The 19,980-nt window shown below is 36.3% G+C and overlaps 1 protein-coding gene across 2 annotated transcripts in view; it reads right to left on the bottom strand.

The window, feature by feature from the left end:
* The window catches only part of LOC142349580 (uncharacterized), a 61,508-nt gene extending 41,864 nt beyond the window's left edge, over positions 1–19,644 (bottom strand). The window contains exon 1 of one of the 2 annotated variants that reach the window (XM_075401239.1): positions 19,078–19,644. In XM_075401239.1, the coding sequence (XP_075257354.1) occupies positions 19,078–19,171 (94 nt within the window). In that variant the 5' untranslated portion in view covers positions 19,172–19,644. The remainder of the gene's footprint in view (positions 1–19,077) is intronic. The other variant, XM_075401240.1, reaches the window with a different exon arrangement.
* Positions 19,645–19,980: the final 336 nt, after the last annotated feature.

Consider the following 19,980-nt stretch of genomic DNA (forward strand, 5'->3'; position numbering starts at 1 on the left):
TTTAGAGATTAAAACTGGTCACTACGGCCGAATTTAGCTGACGCTCCATTGCAGAGGGTATGCGCCCAGTCAGCGGTTGGCAACGACGGAACTTATTCCAATTTCCATAAGAGGGGTTCCGTTAAAAAAAGAACACTAGTAGTATAAAAAGCTGACTAGAACCTCAACGGGGGGGGACACTATGTATTAAGATAGGGAATGCAGAAATTGTCCCCCTAGGGGGGACACTTAGGGGGACATTTACCGCAAATTCGCAGTAAACATCCCCCTAAGTGTCCCCCCTAGGGGGACAATTTCTGCATTCCCTATCTTAATACATAGAGTCCCCCACCGTTGTGGTTCTGGTCAGCTCCTATTTTTTTTCTGAAAAAAATGTGTTTCACTTTTCGGTTGGTTGTAATATGTTCAGTTTGTTGTTTTTGTCTCTAACAGATGTTAACTAGTTTGAAACATGTTCTGTGAGTAAAAAAAGTAGTCGGAAACACCTTTTTCGAAAATTGAAATTTTTGTCCCATAGGGGGACAATAACTTGTAAAATTTTTTGAAAAATGGGGCCCATAAATTTTTTTGCGTTTTTTTGTCTCTAATAGCCGTCAAATGTTGTGAAACATGTTTTGTGAATGATAAAGTGTTCAAAGTCGATTTTTTCAATTTTGAAATTTTTCCCCTAAGGGGTGTCAACACTTGTAAAATTTTTTGAAAAATGGGGTCCAAAAATTTTTTCTCAATTTTTTGTCTCTAATAGACGTTAAATGTTGTGAAACATGTTTTGTGAATGATAAAAAGTGTTCAAAGTCGATTTTTTCAATTTTGAAAATTTTCCCCTAAGGGGTGTCAACACTTGTAAAATTTTTTGAAAAATGGGGTCCAAATATTTTTTCTCGATTTTTTGTCTCTAATAGACGTCAAATGTTGTGAAACATGTTTTGTGAATGATAAAAAGTGTTCAAAGTCGTTTTTTTTTCAATTTTGAAATTTTTGCCCTAAGGTGTGTCGACACTTGAAAATTTTTGAAAAATGGGGTCCAAAAATTTTTTCTCAATTTTTTGTCTCTAATAGACGTTAAATGTTGTGAAACATGTTTTGTGAATGATAAAAAGTGTTCAAAGTCGTTTTTTTCAATTTTGAAATTTTTGCCCTAAGGTGTGTCGACACTTGTAAAATTTTTGAAAAATGGGGTCCAAAAATTTTTTCTCAATTTTTTGTCTCTAATAGACGTTAATTGTTGTGAAACATGTTTTGTGAATGATAAAATGTGTTCAAAGTCGATTTTTTTTTTCAATTTGAAATTTTTCCCCTAAGGGGTGTGGACACTTGTAAAACTTGGGTCCAAAATTGTTTTCTCAATTGTTTTCTCTCCAATACATATCCCCATCATAAAATTGTCTTTTTAGCAAGAGATAGTTTCGATCTACCAACCTCTGGTTATGGGCCCAGCGCGCTACCACTGCGCTATCTTGCTTTGCACACATACATACTCACACACCTACACACACTCACAAAACACCTATACAAGCATAGGTACTTATGTAACATAAACATTCATTAATTCAGTCATTCATTCGTATGTACATATATAAATACATATATACAAACTTACATAATTTCATACAAACATTCATACATACTTACATAAATACAATCATACATACATACATACACATACATACATACACACATACATACATTACATACTCAATGATAAAAAACCCAGTTGTACAAGAAAAACAAGTTTTCACCTAAGTATGTACGCAATTATGGTCATAATCACTTATGTCCGTAAATGCATACAAATTGGTGAAAACAACAGTAAAACAACTAACCTGTTAGTAGATGTATGAAATCAATACTGATATATTAATTGGAGAGTCATCGGATCATGCCCAAACACGTTCAGGGTCACAAAACTTTCCAAAATAAACTGACCAATCACAGTGCTTGATTTATTATTCAAGTTGACAACCAATCAGAATTGAAAGATTTATAAACAAATCTCTAAACGCTCACGTTCAGTAAACAGTAAATAATGAACACAATAGGAACAAAAGACATCAAGCTCATTCATGAGAAAGTTTTATCACTGAGAGGTGACATAAATTATACACACATATCTTATCGACAATTATATTTCGTAGCTGCTTGTTCTTTGTTAGATCCAGAAGTTGACGGAGAAATAGCACTTAAATTTAGACCCTATCGTGGTTTCATTGGAATTGATAATTCAAGACTAGATCCTTTATTGAAACGGAGCAAAGTGCTACGACTTCATGCTGCATTCCATGACGCCGCTGGATTTATAAAAGATTGCCGAAACAAAGGCCCTGGATATGTTTACGCTTTCCGTTACTCACCAGTAAACAATTGTCTTTTTGGACACCTGACAGGAATATTATTCATTCTATCAGTGAAAATTTTTCATTCACAATTGTTTCGTGAATTGGAATGCTAGAAAATTTTGGCAGCAAAACCACAAATATAATTGTCCTCGATCTCGAAGGTTTCAAACTCAAGTCACTTGGATTCATTATAAAAGAACTCAGTTTGTGTTCGAGTTACAACGATACAATATTTTTCAAACCGCCGCTTAAATTCGCTGATTTACCCGCACACGATAGACAAACTGTTATTTGGCTGACCAATAACCTACACGGTCTTGATTGGGAAGAAGGTGATATACCTTACTGTGATTTGAAAACAATCTGTCTGAGTTTCAGTTTCTGATTCACACGGAAAAACTTTTTAGCCAAAGGCATTGAAAAGTGTGAGCTCCTCAGTAAGCTTTTACAAAAAACTGTTTATAATCTGGAGGATCTAAATTGTCCCCGAATCTCAGAGATAATATCAGAAGAACAAGTTCCCTACTGTTATCTTCATTCAAACTTTCGTTTAACAAACGATCAATTATCAAATCACTGCGCGGAACGTAAAGCAAGAACATTCTAACAGTGGACACAAAGTGATGTACAGAGAAGACACGGCAACTTTAACAACTTATCTGTCAGACAACTTGAAGATATTCACTTGCTTGACTCCACTTGACGATCAACCGATTGTAATATTCAACAGAGTTCAGGATCCCTCTCCACCAATACAGAATAATTTTTCAAGTGATCAACAGAACCGAGCGAGATATCTCAACAATAAACCAAACACAGCACAACAACTGCGTTACAACTCGCTTTGTAGCGCAGCAGCAAAACGTTATTTTGCAACCATTACTCTTTCTCCCGACGAGCTGGACAGCTTTAGGGCTTTCCTGCCCGTGATAGATATTTTCTATCACTTCCAAATGTACGTAAAAAATAAACAGAGGGCTCGAGAACATCGGAATCAGTTCAATTATGGCTATGAACAAAACAAACCAGAAGCCTATGCAGTCCCCCAAAGAGCGACGAATCCCACGTTGGAAGCAATGGGCGGACAAAAAAGTTCCTCAATTTAGATTGAAAAAAACACCACCAGAACGTGAGCTATCACTTAATGAGATGCCGAATGAGTTGCGATTATATGTCTTGGAGCACCCCGAAGTTGAAAAAGTCTTCAGTCAACCATCGTTCGAGGAACATGACTCATCAACCGTTTGTTATAAACTAGAGATAAAAAGTCATATTAAAGGTTTCAATTTGTTTGAGTTCTGGTACATGAAACAGTTGCCCAGAGAATAATTCAAAAATTTAACATTTTGTATCATTCTTGTTTCAATTCACTTTTCAATTAATTATTTTTCTCCAATGAATCAAAGAGATGAGGCTGACGCCGGTATCAGTAATTTAGTCTTTGATGTAAACAACAAAGAGAGGCCCCCATGGCGTTGTTGTTCAAATTCAACAGTGCCAAGGTCCGAAGTAATATTTTTTGTTCAAGTTAGTATCATTGTCTTAATGATCATTCTTTGCTTCTCTATGCTCTTTCTATTATCAGAAAGCTGTGAAGAGAAATCAATCTGGATTGCTCTCTTATCGAGTTTAGTTGGTTAGATTTTACCTAATCCCAAACTATGAACAAAATTATTCTTACACATGACAGGGTATTCATGTCAATTGTAGGACCAAGTGGTTGTGGTAAAACAGAACTCTTGTTTCGATTGCTAAAAGGTTCGACTTTTATCCACGTTTTGAGAAAATTTATTATTTTTACAAAGAGTTCCAACCACTTTTCAAAGATATCCAACAAGCTATACCAGGGATTGAGTTTCTAAAATACTCAGGCTTTGATATAACAAAAAATCTATCGCATTGTCTGCTTATCTATGATGATTCATGTGAAGAAATCTTCAACGATAAAGAATTTGTAAAAATAGCTGCCTCAGGACGTCATCGCAAATTACCTGTTATATACATCAAGCATAATTTGTTCCATCAAAGCAAATGGTCCAGAACCATTGATCTGAATACAACACACATAATGTTATTCAAGTCGCTTCGTGACATTCAACAAATTGAATATCTTGGAAAACAGTTGAATTGTCTCCAACTGATAAAAGAAGCATACAAACTAGCAACTGCGGAGCCCTTTGGACATTTTATTATTGATCTCGATCCCAAAACCAGTCAGGGTTTACGATTTGCCTCACATATTATTGGACCTAATCCTTCAATTTTTTACATTCCTTCGGAGGAAGCCGTTGTTACACCAATTACGAATGAAAAAGAAACATTTGCTTATGCTCAAGCAATGGGCAAATAGCACAAACAAGAACTCCAACATTGAATCCGAGTTACTTAAAGACGGCGACTTCATTTGGTTTCTGAGTGACTGTGTGATGAACGTACTCTCTGGAGTTGTTCCAGTCAATAAAAAAGAACTAAAAAAATTTGAAAAAACTCTGCGTCAACTTTCAAACAGGAAAGTAGGGAAAACTGAACGGTTAAAAATAATTCAATCTCCCTCGGGCAACAATCTCATTCAACTCATAGCATTACCCTGCATTGAATATATAGAACAAAATGCATACTGAAGAGTTTGTGTTAATACCTAAACAGATGTATACAAGAGAACAACCTCATGTCTCTCAATTACTCAGCAACAAAAATATTCACAATCCAGCCAAGAAGATATCGCTTCTCCAGAGAAACAAGTCACCATCAGCTCCTTCTGCCTCGCAACAGGATACAGAACAACAAACTGACGCTTCAGTGGATGATAGAAGTACAATAAACGAGTCTTTGGCGAAATCATTTACGACAGACAACACATCGACTATCAAAAAAGGAGTGCTGAATGATATTAGAATCTTGAAGGGGATAAAGTTTGAAAGAGCGAATACAATACTGGACATAATAGAGGAATCAGATTCTGTGTCCTTGGACTCATCAAAGAGATTGCTTATTAATGGTACAAATACAGAAGTTCTTGCTGCTACATTTCTTTACAATTTACAGCAAACCACTTGCAAACTATCTTTCGAACAATTCAGCGTATTAACTCATCTCGATATTGGGTCGCATTTGACTTGTAACACATACGCCAAAAAGTTTCTAAATTTATCATCTGAAGAGAGACTGCAGTTTTTGGAATATGAGTCGGACAAAGAATTTGCTTCAAAATCCCAGCGAAAGAAAACAAAAGCTTCTGACAGAGACCAGAGAAACTTTGAAGAGGCAGAAAAAGAAATCAAACCAACCAGCCCCTGGGAGAATTACTTCCTATCAAGTTAAACAGTTAGACAAATTGTACACTAAAGGCAGTGCTGCATTTGGTAGCATTGCTAACTTGAAGGAGGCTAGCGGTTTCACCAGAGGCAAAATTGTTCGCTATCTTCAGTCAAAAGCCCCGTACACAAAATACAGTCAATTCAGGAAAAGTTTTCCCCGACTGAAAGCTGTTGCATATAGAATAAATGAAATCTGGTCTGTCGATGTTGCGTATATGGATAAAGTTGCCCAACACAACAACGGTGTAAAATATTTGTTAGTGGCTGTGGATGTTTTATCACGTTACTTACGAGTTCAACCAATGAAAGCTTTATATGCAAAAGATGCCGTTGAAGCGTTCAAAAAAATGATCAAGAAGAAACAACCAGAAAAAGTATGGACAGACAAGGGATCAGAGTTCAAAGCAGATTTCAAAAAATTTTGTGAAAAGAAAGGAATTCATTTATATACAACAGAAAGCGAAACCAAGTCGATATTTGCAGAGAAGAACATTCGATCGCTTGGAAACATCATTTACAAATATTTGGAAGAAAAGTGGACTTGGACATATATTGAAGATTTACCCCAGTTTGTAAATACTATAAACAGTCGTGTTAACCGGGTAACCCATTTAGCACCTAATAAAGTTTTCAAAAAACATGAACCAATTTTAATATCATTAGCAATCAACACAACAAAGTACAAACCAAAATACGAAAAAGGAGACCTTGTTAGAATTGCAAAGCACGACGAAAAATTCAGAAAAGGTTATAAACAAAATTATACAGACGAGGTTTTTACAATATTCAAAATTGCTACCGTGTGTCCACCAACGTACAATCTTATAGATGCAAACAACGTTATAATTGAAGGTAAATTTTATGAACCGGAATTAGTCCAAGTAAACGTGTTAGTTACTGCCGACGAATAAAATGAATCCCGCCAAAGAATTCACAATCGATCTAATATCCAACGCATCAATGGAAGTTTTTGGGGAAAAAACAATGGCAAAATTCCGTAACCAGTTATCTCAACCACTTATTTTGGATGGAGAATGGCAAGTAGCTTTATCTTCAATATCCTTCCCATCAAACATCAACAAAGTTAATTCGAACGGGTTAGTCGTTTATAAAAACTCGGGAGTGGAACTCGACGCCTCAAATAATCGCAGTGGACACCTCAGAAAAATTTGCAAAGGCATTTACAGTAGCTTGGATCAACTAATGGATGAACTCAGGCGAATTGCTCAGTTTAAACAATTTGATTTTACATTTGACAAAATTACTCATAAACTGGTTTTACAATTCGAAGCGAATGAGGGTTTTTCATTTCAAAACGAAGAAGTTCCAAGTATTCTCGGCTTCAAGGGTATAAAAGACAACTCGCATGATGGATAAATTCATATTGGATATAAATCACACAAAACTCTCAATAGACACCAAAGTGATTTTCCAGTTGATATAACCTGTGGCTCACAATTATTATTTGTCTACGTAGACGTTATAGAATATCGAATTATTGGAGACGTGAGAGCTCCTGTAATTAAAATCATTGAGACCGAAAGGCGTTTAAGAAACGGCAGCATAAACACTGTTACCCCCATTCATCACAAGACATTTACAATTCTGGATTACAAGCCCATACTTTCTAGTAAGGGCTTTTTAATATTCAGAACATTAAAGTGGAGTTGAGGAACGAAGCCGGAAAACTTATTTCATTTAATGGTACAGGAAAAGTGATAGTAGGCCTAAAGTTTCAAAAAATCAAGTGAAATGGAAGCTTACTACAGCAACCAAGCATCACAGTCAATGCCACATTTCTCCGGTCATTATCGTCAAAGAGGAAGTGGCTTTGGAGCCCTCGCAGCAGGTATTGGAAGAGTTGCTTTACCATTGGCAAGAAAAATTATATGGCCCGCTGCCAAAAGAATTGGCCGAGAGCTTTTAGTGCAGGGTGCACCTGAGTTGGTTGAAGTAGCAACGAAACGAAAGTCGGCAAAGCAGGCGTTGGAAAGCACGGTTGCAAAAACAGCCCGAAAACAATTTGGTGGTTCTCTCCATTCACGCATAACACGAGGCCGGCAAGTTATTAAACGTCGAACACAAGAATATGCAAAACCTCGAACCTACAAAAAACGTTCCACTAAAAAAATCATTTCTCGAAAACCACAGCCAAGAAGAAGTCGACTGGATTTTTTCTCTCGAGTCAAAAATGCGAACTAATATTGTAATACCTTCCGAAGCCACTCACAGTTCCTTGGATTTATTTGAAAAACCACCTTTGCTAGTCACCTTTGATCAATCATTTGAGCAAAAAACTGGACCACTTTATTCTCCCTCTGGATCATCGCTCGAATTCGAAGTTGTAGGCGATCGCAACAATTTCATAGATTTGCAGAAAATTTATTTGGAAGTAAAATGTCGAATACAAAATGCTGATGGAACTGATTTGCGATATACCGCCGGCGATGCAACCGCAACCGATGCTGCATATTTTGTCAACAATGTTCTTCATTCACTGTTTGCCGACTGTACGGTTTCTGCAAATGGAATAAAAATTTCCTCAGCTAATGGACACTATGCTCAAAAAAGTTTTATTGAAACAGAATTTTCACATGGAACCGATGCAAAGGAAACTTGGTTAAAGTGTCAAGGTTACGAGTATGAGCCGAACCCCGCTGGTATAGCTGCAGCTTCAGGGGATGCAAGGCAGGTAGCTGTGAGAGAATCGGAACAAATTACTTTATATGGAAAGCTCGCTGTTGATTTCTTTTCCTGTGAAAGACATTTAGTAAGTGGTGTTACCTTAAGACTTTCTTTCCGCAGGTCGCAAGATGATTTTGTTACCATTAGTGAGACAGCGGCAAAAAATTACAAAGTTAAAATCGATGAAGCAAACTTATTTGTTAGAAAGATGACAGTGTCAGACAATGTTGTTGGAGCCATTGAAAAAACACTCCTAAAAACACCGGCAATGTATCGCTACAATGAAGTAATAACAAAAACATTCCTCGCAACAGCAGGTCAACGCAGTTGGAAACTTGAAGATATTTTCACAAAAGAACCAATAAGGCGGCTGATTGTTGCATTGTGCAGGAGCAATGCATTCATTGGAACTAACAATATCAATCCCTACCACTATCAAAAGTTTGATTTGAGTGAAATTACGGTCTATCGAAACGGGTTCGCAACAGCTGGCACCCCAATGTTAACAAATGATAACAAGCGCCTGTATTACAATTCAATGAGTGCATTAGCTTATGTTGAAAACGGTCATGGAATACCACTAAGTGATTTTGCGCATCACTTTATAATGGTCTTTGACTATTAGCACGCAAGAGGCGACGCACGATTTTATTCATCCCGAACTAACAAACTCTTCATTATCGGTTGAACTGAAATTTGATACTGGTTTGCCAAACAACATTGAAATTTTTTTCCTGGGAGAAAAATCGTCTACTGTGTACATTGACTCTGCAAGAAACGTATCAAAAAATGTTCTACCTATGAATGCTTACTAATGGATGAAGACCAAATTTATTTTCATGTTCAAAAGTGCAAACATCTCAAATTTAAATTTCGAGGTGTTTATGCGGCTGACAATTATCCCTTAAATTTACCAGTTAACAGTTTTATAATTGTGAATGCATCGCGAGCCGATTCTATTGGTTCACATTGGGTGATGCTTGCGAAACGCTACGCATACCCCGTACTATACTTTGCAGATCCGTTAGCACTACCTCTGACTGCCTATAAAGACATTTTCTCCCACTTACAGCAATGTACTGATTTACATATGATGATGGATATTATGGAGCACAGAAGAGATATTCAGTCTCCCCTGCAATCAGCAGACTCGCAACTGTGTGGTTTATTTTGCATCTATATTGCTCATTATTTCTATAGCAGTAAGTTTCCATTTGTACCTGATGTAAATGAATTGCAATTGTTGGCATTTTAAAAACATATGGAGTGAAATTGAATTAATTGTTCTATCACAGTACTATTTTAGACAGTAGAATTTTTACAGAGCTGAAAGTTTTTCAAATAGTCTGAAGTCTCACGTACAAAACTTCCCTGCCCACTTAAAATTATATCCATAATCTGATAGAGAGAAGAAGAATGTTCACCGAGCAATAGTTGACAAAAACGTTTTACAGTCACATCGGGGATAGTAGAAGCACGTTTGTTAGAAGTGGTAGTAGTAATGGTTGAGAGTCTTTTCACAAGGTTAGGCAGAGGAAGTTGTTTTTTAGTTTTCTTGGTTGAAACATGATTACATTTTGACAAGTACTCGACAGCAACATGTAAGCGAGAGACAATAGCACCATGAGCAACAAAATTTTTCTCCGTAGGCTAAATAAGGATTTTAAAATCACAAGGCAAGGTATCGTCGCAGGAGCATACGAAGAAAAAACAATTTTATCTTTGGGACCTGTATCTTCAAAAATGAGATGCCAATGATTGGAACCAAACAAACAACCATCGATAACAGTCGAAGATGAATGATAACCGTACGCATAATTTTCTATTGCAGAATCCTGAGGTTTTGGTTCTGTGTCGCAAATAGTGTATCTGAATCGTTTTTGAAGTATTCAGGACTGTTTTTGTACATAGCTTCAACCATAGTAAGAGACTAAACTGAGTTAGTAAACAGTGAATTACCTCTATGAATTATTGGGTTTGAGTTGATAACATGATGTAAACAAAATTTCAAGGTCGTTCGAATACGAAAATTCTTTACATTGTTGTTATTTTTATTGCTTGTAAACAAATTCTGTCTAGACATTAAGTAAACAAACCGAGACATTAAGTAAACAAACCGAATAAATTTTGTCTAGACTTTAAGAAAACAAATCAGGGTTGTTGATGTTCTGTACATGAATAAAGGCTGTCGCAATTTCCCGAAGTTTTGCAAATTTTGCTGTGATTGGTTGACGACTCGAATTAAAATCTATTTTTAGTAACATAAAAAAATATTTCAACTTTATTGCTCGCATGTATTCATGAATACACTTTGATTTTCTGCAGAACTTGAGAGACATTTGTTTATTCATATTCTAAGACTCAGTTGTCAATACTTTTCGATAAAAATAAAACATCTATTTGTTCATTCCATAGTTAAACGTACCCAATTATTACAAAATGCCTGCAAAAGATCGAAACCTACCCGTCAACTGTGGAAATTGTGGAAAATCTGTTGTAAAGGCTCATATTGCTCGCCACAGAAAGACATGTATGATGGGGACGCTTTACTGTAAGAAAAGGAATTGTAATTTTGCGACAAAAAATGCTGCAGAATTGTCATACCATATTGCAAAGGCTCACGGAGCAAAAGTTCGTAATACACTGAACAAGTGTGTTGTCTATCAGAAACAGTTCCCAAGTTTCTACTCACTTCAACTGCATCGCAAAACGGCACATCAAGCCAGCACAAAAATTGGGTCCTCAAGCACAAACCGTGTTCGTCAGATTATGGAGAAAGTTGATAACGATAGCGAGTCATTGAACGAAGAACTGGCAGACTGTCAACATTTACTTGACGATATGCATGCTGAGCATGGTAGACAAGAAGTTTTCAACTTCAGTTTATCAGATTTGGACAACAAAAAGATCAATGAAAAAATCGATGAAGTTTTCACAAAATTGAAATGTGCTGCAAAAGTTAACCTAGCTTTGGGGTTTATTTTGCGAAATGTAGAGACAAACGATTACCGATATTATTATCCGCATGAAAATAACTTACTCCTGGATCAAGCTTTTCTTCTAAGCAATAGAAACGACTTATTAAACCTTCAGAACAAAATCGAGAAACTTGACTTGATTGAAACATGTACAAAAGAACGTCAAAACTCAAAATGGCGGTTCACAGTAATCACAAATGTTACCGTTTTTGCAGCGCTTCTTACAAATATACCTAGGGGTTGCACTGATACTCCACTACCAGAACCATTGTTAAGGAACCCTGAGGTTAATTGTCTCGTTTCAAACGGACACGATGAACCGTATAACGATAATTTGTGTTTATTCCGTGCAATTGCAATTCATTTATTCGGATCAATAGATGTTGAACCAAATGCAACTAAAATATTTCACAATTTTGTTACTGCAAGTGGTTGCGACCCCGAACATTTTGCAGGTGTTTCCTTTGATCAAATTCCTATAATTGAAGTACTGATAAAACAAAATATTTTCGTCTATGATTTTGACATTGAAGATGGTGAAATTATTGGTGAACTTGTTCGACGAAGCGTTGAAAGATATGATAAAAACATCAAATTGCTTCGGTATAACAACCATATTTGTTATGTTAATGATATCAACAAATTCTTCAAGAAGTTTCGTTGTCCCAGCTGTGATGTCTTTTTCAACCATTCCGGAAACTTCAATCGTCACTTGAAAACTTGTGAAGAACGAGTGAAAAAATTCTATCCGCGAGGTGTTTATTCTTTGCGAGAAACATTGTTTGAGAAGCTGGACAACTTCTCAATAGCTTATCCAGAAGATGATACTCTCTTCAAAAATTTAGCCGTCTTCGACTTCGAAGCAATATGTGTTCATTCAGTGGATATCAATAACACAGCGACAACATCATGGATTGGTACTCATGTACCTGTATCGGTATCAATCTCTTCAAATTTGTTGGACCAACCAGTTTTCATATGCGAAAACGATCCTAATCGTCTCATCATATCCTTTGTAGCTCAACTGGAAATACTAGCAGCAAAAAACAAGGTGGATGTGAGATCCAAGTTCTTGGAGGTGGAATCAGAGATCAAAACCAGGTTGAATGATGTTTCCTGCAGACTGCAAATTATTTCCGAAACTCAATCAATTATCAGTAGTGAAACAGAAGATAGAAATGCTTCTAAAAATTTCTTACGATACCAACAAAAGCAGCTCCTTGATCTCCAGTGTCATTTCAATAATTATGTTGACACTCTACCAGTTTTTGGATTCAACAGTGGAAAGTATGATCTGAATTTAATCAAAAGCTATCTCATTCCTCATCTCCTCAACGACAAAGCTGTTACACCTACGGTAATCAAGAAGGCAAATCAATTTATTTCTTTCAAATTTGGGGATATTCAATTTCTCGATATAGTAAATTTTCTCGGTTGAGCAACAACCCTGGACTCCTTTCTGAAAGCATATCAATCCGAAGAGACAAAAGGATATTTCCCATATGAATGGTTTGATTCGCCATCGAAACTTGACTGTAGCCATCTTCCACATTACGATTCCTTCTTCAGCAAACTGAAAAACCTAAATCCACTGGAAAAAGATTTCGCTCAGTTCGAAAAGTTGATTAAATCTGGAAAAGAAGAGTCGGTAGTTCTCCGGGAAATGGGACTGAAAGAAAAGCCTAGAACTGGAATAGAAAACTATGCTCTCCTAGAAGAGTTGTGGAAGGTGGAGAAAATGAAAACTTTTCGAGATTTCCTTCGTTGGTATAACAACAAAGATGTTGTACCAACTTTGCAAGCAATGAAGAAAATGATGAAATTTTATCACGATCAGAAAATTGATATGTTAAAGCTTGGGTGTACACTACCCAATTTGGCAAATATCTGTCTTCATAATTCAACTGATAGAAAGTTTTACCCTTTCATCGAAGCTGACAAAGACTTGCATGAGAAAATACGAAGTGAAATGACTGGTGGTCCATCAATAGTGTTTACGAGGAAAGCTGTTGTAGACAAAACATTCATCCGGAGGTCAAATAATGTCTGTAAAGTAATACTTGGAATAGATGCTAGCCAATTGTACCCCTTCTCCATGTGCCAAGCGATGCCAACTGGACTCTACACTAGATGGGAGTTTGATAGCGATCTTCAAAAGTTCAAAGCTCGTCAAAACAAAATCAGGAAGTTTGAGAACATGGTAATGTCTTTCTATCAAGCAAAGAGACCCGAATGTACTATTGAGAGCTTCTATACAACTGGAAAACAGAAAAAAATTGATTCTTTTACTGTGGATGGCTTTTGTAGTCACTGCCAAACAATTTTTGAAGCCCTTGGATGCTACTACCATTTCTGTCCCTGTAGAGAAACTCAACCAAGTCTTGATAAGGACGAATTTAAGAATGGTATCCGGAAGCGTGAGTCTGATAAGTTACGAAAGCTTTACCTAGAAAAGAAAGGATACAAAGTTATAGAGATGAGAGAATGTGAATGGTGGGATCATGTTCAGAAGAACTCCATGTTGAAGAACCACGTTAGAAAAAATTTCCCCTACAAAATACCTTTGAGCAGTGAGACGCTGTTGATGCGGATACAGGAAGATAAATTATTCGGATATGTACAGTGTGATTTAGAAGTTCCTGAAGAGCTTCGTGAACGATTTGCAAACTTTCCTCCAATTTTCAAAAACTGTGATGTTGGAAGAGAGAATATAGGTAAATTCATGCTGGATTATGCTGAAAGAAACTCCTTATTGTTAAAACCACAACGAATGTTGATTTCGAGTTACAAATTAAAGAATGGAATAGTCATAACACCATTATTAAAGTTCTATTTGAAGCTGGGTCTCCGCTGTACCAAAATCCACAAATTCCTTGAGTATATCCCGCAAATGTTTCAACGGTTTTGTACAACCTGTTGTTGATGCAAGACGAGAAGGTGATGAAAATCCAGACTCTAGCGTTGTTGCTGAAACTATGAAATTACTTGGGAACAGCTCGTATGGTTATCAGATTATGGATCGAAGTCGACACACAGAAACTCTTTATCTTAACAATGAAAAGACGCATAAAGCTATTAATAATCGTCTTTTTAGAAGATTGAACAACGTTTCGACAGATATATATGAGGTTGAGCTTGCAAAAAGCACTGTTGAGCATCGTGAACCAATAATTGTTGGATTTTTTATCTTACAGTATGCAAAACTGAGAATGCTGGAGCTCTACTACAATTTCTTTGACAAGTTCTGTGATGTTCAGAAATTTGAGGAGCTTGACCTCTGTATCTGGCACTGGCCAATGAAAATCTCTATGAATGCATTAAACCAGAAATGAGGAGTATTTGGAATGAGATGAGAAGTAATGACTGCACAGATTTTTTTCATGCTAATAGTACAAGTAATTTTTTCCCAAGAACTTGTTGCGATAAGCATATAAAACATGACAAGCGTGAGCCTGGATTATTCAAAGAGGAAATCCGATGTACTGAAATGCTATGTTTATGTAGCAAAACGTACTGTTGCTATAATTCAGTAACGAACAAAACTAAGTTCAGCAGCAAAGGACTTAACAAGAGTGTTCTGGAAGAAAACAGTGATGGACCTTTACAGAAATACAGACGAGTCCTGGACGATGCAGTGAATATAGCCTCGACTAACAGAGGATTCAGAACTATAAATCACCAAATTCTAACCTATGAGCAAACAAAAAAAGGACTCTCGTTTTTCTATCCAAAACGAATTGTGGATGCAGATGGAATTCATACGACACCTTTGATAATCTAAATTTTCTGATTCTTTTCTGATTCATTCATTTTATACATTTAAATCAATTGTCCGCTTGTGAACATGTGATGTGATTATAATAAAGTTTTTTCAAATTGATGAGTCCACTGTTTAAAGTAATCATTCTTGATGGGAAACCCGAACCGGGTTTTTAAAGTTCAAGCTGAGCATGTAAAAGTTTTCTGACTTATTTCGCAAGGTGTTGACCAGATCTGAGACAACCCTGGATGAAAAAATCAAGCACTCTTCTGAAATAAAGAAACACCTGGAAATTCCTAAAGTCCCTTTTGTTCTAGCACTTCTGACTGAATAACTTTCATCGTAGCTATCAATAAGAACTTTTTGTGTGTATCAATGTAGACATCCATATAAGGAGACCAATAAAATGTTATTAGTTCAACAGAGGTCTATTTTGATCCATTTTTCTTCCAGTTAACCCAGAGTTGAGTTGATTGTTTTGTTTCGTTTTTATCAGTTCTTTGAGATAATCCTTTTTACTTGTACAGTCTCTGAAAATAGCTATAGTTTGCTGTGACATCATTCATAATAAATATGTGATTTAGGAACTATTAATTACAATCATGAGTTTGATCGATAGTCATTTTATAGAAACCTCTTTATTTAGAATAAGCTTATTCTCAACACAGGTGCTAATCAGAATATTTGAAAGTGTATTAGCACTGTAGAATTTTCGGCCTTACACTTAGTCTTATTGACCACTGTTTGCTACCAAGTAACTTAAAACATTAGCATAAAAAGATGACTCATCTTGAAAGAAAAACATAAACCGACAAATGTCGGAAGAATTGCTCATGAACGACATGCGAGGCACTTTAATTGATGTTCTTTAGTCTAGACCAAATTTTTCTTTATGGGTGCAAAAAACTTTGACCCCACCGAGACTCGAACCACTGACCACTCGCTCCATGACCAAACTCACTTCCAACTTGGCTACGAGTCACTTAATTTTGCCATGCTCCAACCGCTTTTATATTAGCAACTTTGGAGCACTAGCGATCACTCAAAAATGAAGAACGAAAGCGTGAAAAATTCACTTTAGCAGTCAAAGAATGTTCTAGAAGAAAAGCGCAAATGTCAAGTGAAAGACTTGCATAAAAAAGACACACAAGTTTACAATAATAGCTATGAACTGCGTTCAAGAGCAATTAAAAATATAACACAGCTTCATTTTCCAATTTGCTATCTGTTAATCTTTTTTTTGTTATTTTGTGATGAAAAATTTAATGAGAAATCTTATACATAAGACCTATTACCAATCTTAATGCGATGTTGTCTTATTTGCAATCTTAATGCGTGTAAAATCTAAAACCTATCTTTATAAATTACTGTCAAAAATCAGATCTTAATTCAGGTAAAATCTATTACCTATCTTTATACGTTGTTCCCATAACTCTAATGTTAATACATGTAAAACCTATTACCCATTTTTATACAATACTATCAAAAATCAAATCTTAATACATGTAAAATCTATTACCTATCTTTATACATTACTGTGATAATTGAACGGTGACCAAAATGATTTGAAATCGCTATAGCTTATCTTAAAACATGTGGGTCACCACCCCCCCCCCGGGCAGCTCCGCTCATCTATATACTACTAACACTGAACTCCGAACCATGTCAAGGAGTATAAAACTGATGTTAGACCGGCAGTGTAAACATCTAAAAATTAGATTACTTTAGAATTATAACAGATAATATATGTCAATTGCATTTTTGTGGCATCCCAACGTCTACCCAACAACAGTAAGTCTAGTTCATATTTTCAAATTTAAAGTCACGCCATGTTGAATAAGTAACCTTCCACAAACAAGGGATTAAGTTAAAAACTGAGCAGAAGACTCAAAGCAGCTTGGGGAGTTTTCCGTCTTGTTTGATTTTAATTTCACTGGGTAGTACATTCCAATCTAGTATTGCCAATCTTAAAAAGGAATGGTGCATTTTGCTGGAAACAAATTTCAGGTTCCAGAACAATTTCTTTGTCCTGCTAGACTCATGAAGATTCTAAGTGACTAATGGACATCCAGTTGGTGGTGTCAAAGCGGGTCGTAACTGTTTTTTCCGAAAAATGTTATCTTTTCTTCACAAAAATTGCTTAATGGGGAGTAGGTTCCGATTGCGTTTAATATCTTGAACAGATTCAAATTTTTGTCTAAAATATGTTGGTCTTAACGCCCAGTTTAACTGTTTGTCCAAGAAAACTATTAAATTCTGTTCAATTGCGTTAATTACAACTGCTTAGTAGTGGAAATGACTTAATACCAGTGCATTTAAGGCGAGTCTCAATAGTTTTTGTAGGACACAGATTTTCTAAGAACGTAAATTGTTTTTTATCCCTTAGGCCATTTTACGTTGGATATGTTTAACCTCCCCTTGAAATGTTGAATTGCTGTCTATATGAAATCCTAAAAATTTTACTTCAGGTTTCTCGTCTATTGGAATTGAATTTATAATGACCTCTTCGTTAAAGATTATCCTGCTGCACTTGCCAAATATCAATATCATGAATTCAGTTTTTGAGGTGTTTACTGCCAGTTGCTGTTCATTAAAATATTGATTTAGATTGTTGGCGTTTTGTTCCAACTTGGCCTTGCTGTCGTCAATGGATGTACCAAAAGTTTAAATAACAGTATCGTCAGCATATTGTCTAAGCTTAGTTTCTTTGTCAACTCGTGTTGCCATATCATTAATATACAGATTAAATAAAAGCGGGCCAAGTACTGTTCCTTGTGGTACACCTCTACGAAGCGTTATTTCATCTGATAAGCAGTCTTTTAGGATAACAGATTGGCGACAGTTTGTACGGAAACTTCTTTTTAGATTTTTTGAGCTTTCATCAAAGCCTAAGTTGTCCAACCTGATATTCAAAATTTTGTAACTGATTGAATCAAAAGCCTTTGAAAGATCAAGGAAAGCGGCTGTGACATATTGCTTATGTCAGTTTTGCTTTTGGCGAGTCCTGTGAAAAATAATAGGGAATCGATTGTTGAGTACTTTCTCCAAAAACCATATTGATTTTTAGGATCTATTCTGTTTCGCCCCCCGCCGTGTTTTTTACGCCCCCCCAGTAACAAATTATATGTTGTTATATAGCACTTTACTATATAAGAATTTAGCACGTGCGCTTGGGGGGCGTAAAAAATATAAGCCTACGAAGCTGGGGGGCAAAACAGAATAGATCCGATTTTTACTTAGTAAGTTGTTGTCGTGAAGGTACTGACAAATTTGATTCCTCGAGATGGTTTCAATAATCTTAGAAAGGAACGGGGTGATGGAGATTGAGCGATAGTTATCATGTTCTTCAGGGTCATCTTTCTTGTACAGTGGAATAACATGTGCTTGTTTAAGTTCATTGGGAAAGCAAGATATTCTGATGCAATAGTTCACCATAAAATTTAGATGAGGAACAATTACAGAACTTGAGTCTTTAATAGCCCATGCTGGAATGTGTATGGTCCCATTGCTTTATTTCTTCCCAGTGCTTTAATTGCATCATTACAGTCTTTTTCCGTTGCAAAGTGAAAGTTAGTTTTTGTTGTTTAGAATTGCACGCGTTTGATATCTGTAGTGGAAATTGGGGGCCATGAAACTTTCCAAGTGTAGAGAAACGATAGTTTAGTGGGTTAGCAATTTTTTTGTCTGCGTTACGTAATCACCAAAAACATTTCTCTACTAAAAACTTTGGTTTTTTTATTTTGAGAAATGTTTTTGGTGATTGCGTAACGCAGACAAAAAAAATTGCTAACCTACTAAACTATCGTTTCTCTACACTTGGAAAGTTTCATGGCCCCCAATTTCCACTACAGATATCAAACGCGTGCAATTCTAAACCATTTAATTCTAAACCAATTCTAAGCCAATAAACCATGCGTGCAATTCTAAGCCAATTCTAAACAATTTACGTGTTGTTTATGTCCGTTACATTTAATCGCCAGACTTTTGTTTCCTATAAATACCTGTTGATTGGTCACTCTCTCCACTCTCCTCTTGCAGACTTTCCAGCTGAGAGGCAGTGCCCCCTCCTCCTCTCCCACTGCTGCGGCCACTCATCGCCACACCACCACTTCAAGTAATTACACCTTACTTATTCCTTATGATTGTAATCAGACGCCTGTTTGATCGATCACTCCTGCTGTTATTCTTCTGTCACTACTCGGAATGCGCCATGAGTTTTGATAGTAACATGGAGCGTACACAACAAATAATACAAATCGGGATATCGCACTCGATTTTAATGTATTTTTGGGTCAAACAATCGACTATTAGGGTATAAATTCAGCTATGTTTAAACAGAGGATGATCAAAAACGTGCACCTATAGTACTAAAAATATGTGTGTGGCTTATTTTTCACGCCGTACACTGCACTAGTAAATTATACGCACAAAATTTGAAAATGCACGTGCGTTAATTTATTGTTCACTGGCCGATAAATGAGCTCTTAATCATAGCTGCATGATGCACGAATATTGTAGAGAAAGTAAAGAAATAAAATTACCGGAGATTCATCTCAGGACAAGAGTTCTTCATCCTAATTCAAACATAGCAACCAATTAATGAAGAACTTGAGGCTCCTTGGTCCTTTCTACACACATAAATGAAAGACTCGCACAAACCTCCATGTACTTAATGTAGAAAATATTTTAAATTTAAAATTAACACTTTTCGGAGCTACTATTGTTCCCCCTTGTTTTCTACACCCCACTTACAACCTATATGCTGTTATATAGCACCTTATTGTTCCGGAGCCACTTTAGTGCGTGGAGGGGGGGGGGAGGAACTATAAACTCAAATGTTTTTTTTTTGTTCAGTCAATTTTGGCCGATCGATATAATCATCGCAGAGAGTTGTGAGTGGTATC

This window comes from Convolutriloba macropyga, chromosome 11 (assembly GCF_964194025.1).
Source record: "Convolutriloba macropyga chromosome 11, txConMacr16.3, whole genome shotgun sequence".
Classification (NCBI taxonomy): Eukaryota; Metazoa; Xenacoelomorpha; order Acoela; family Convolutidae; genus Convolutriloba; species Convolutriloba macropyga.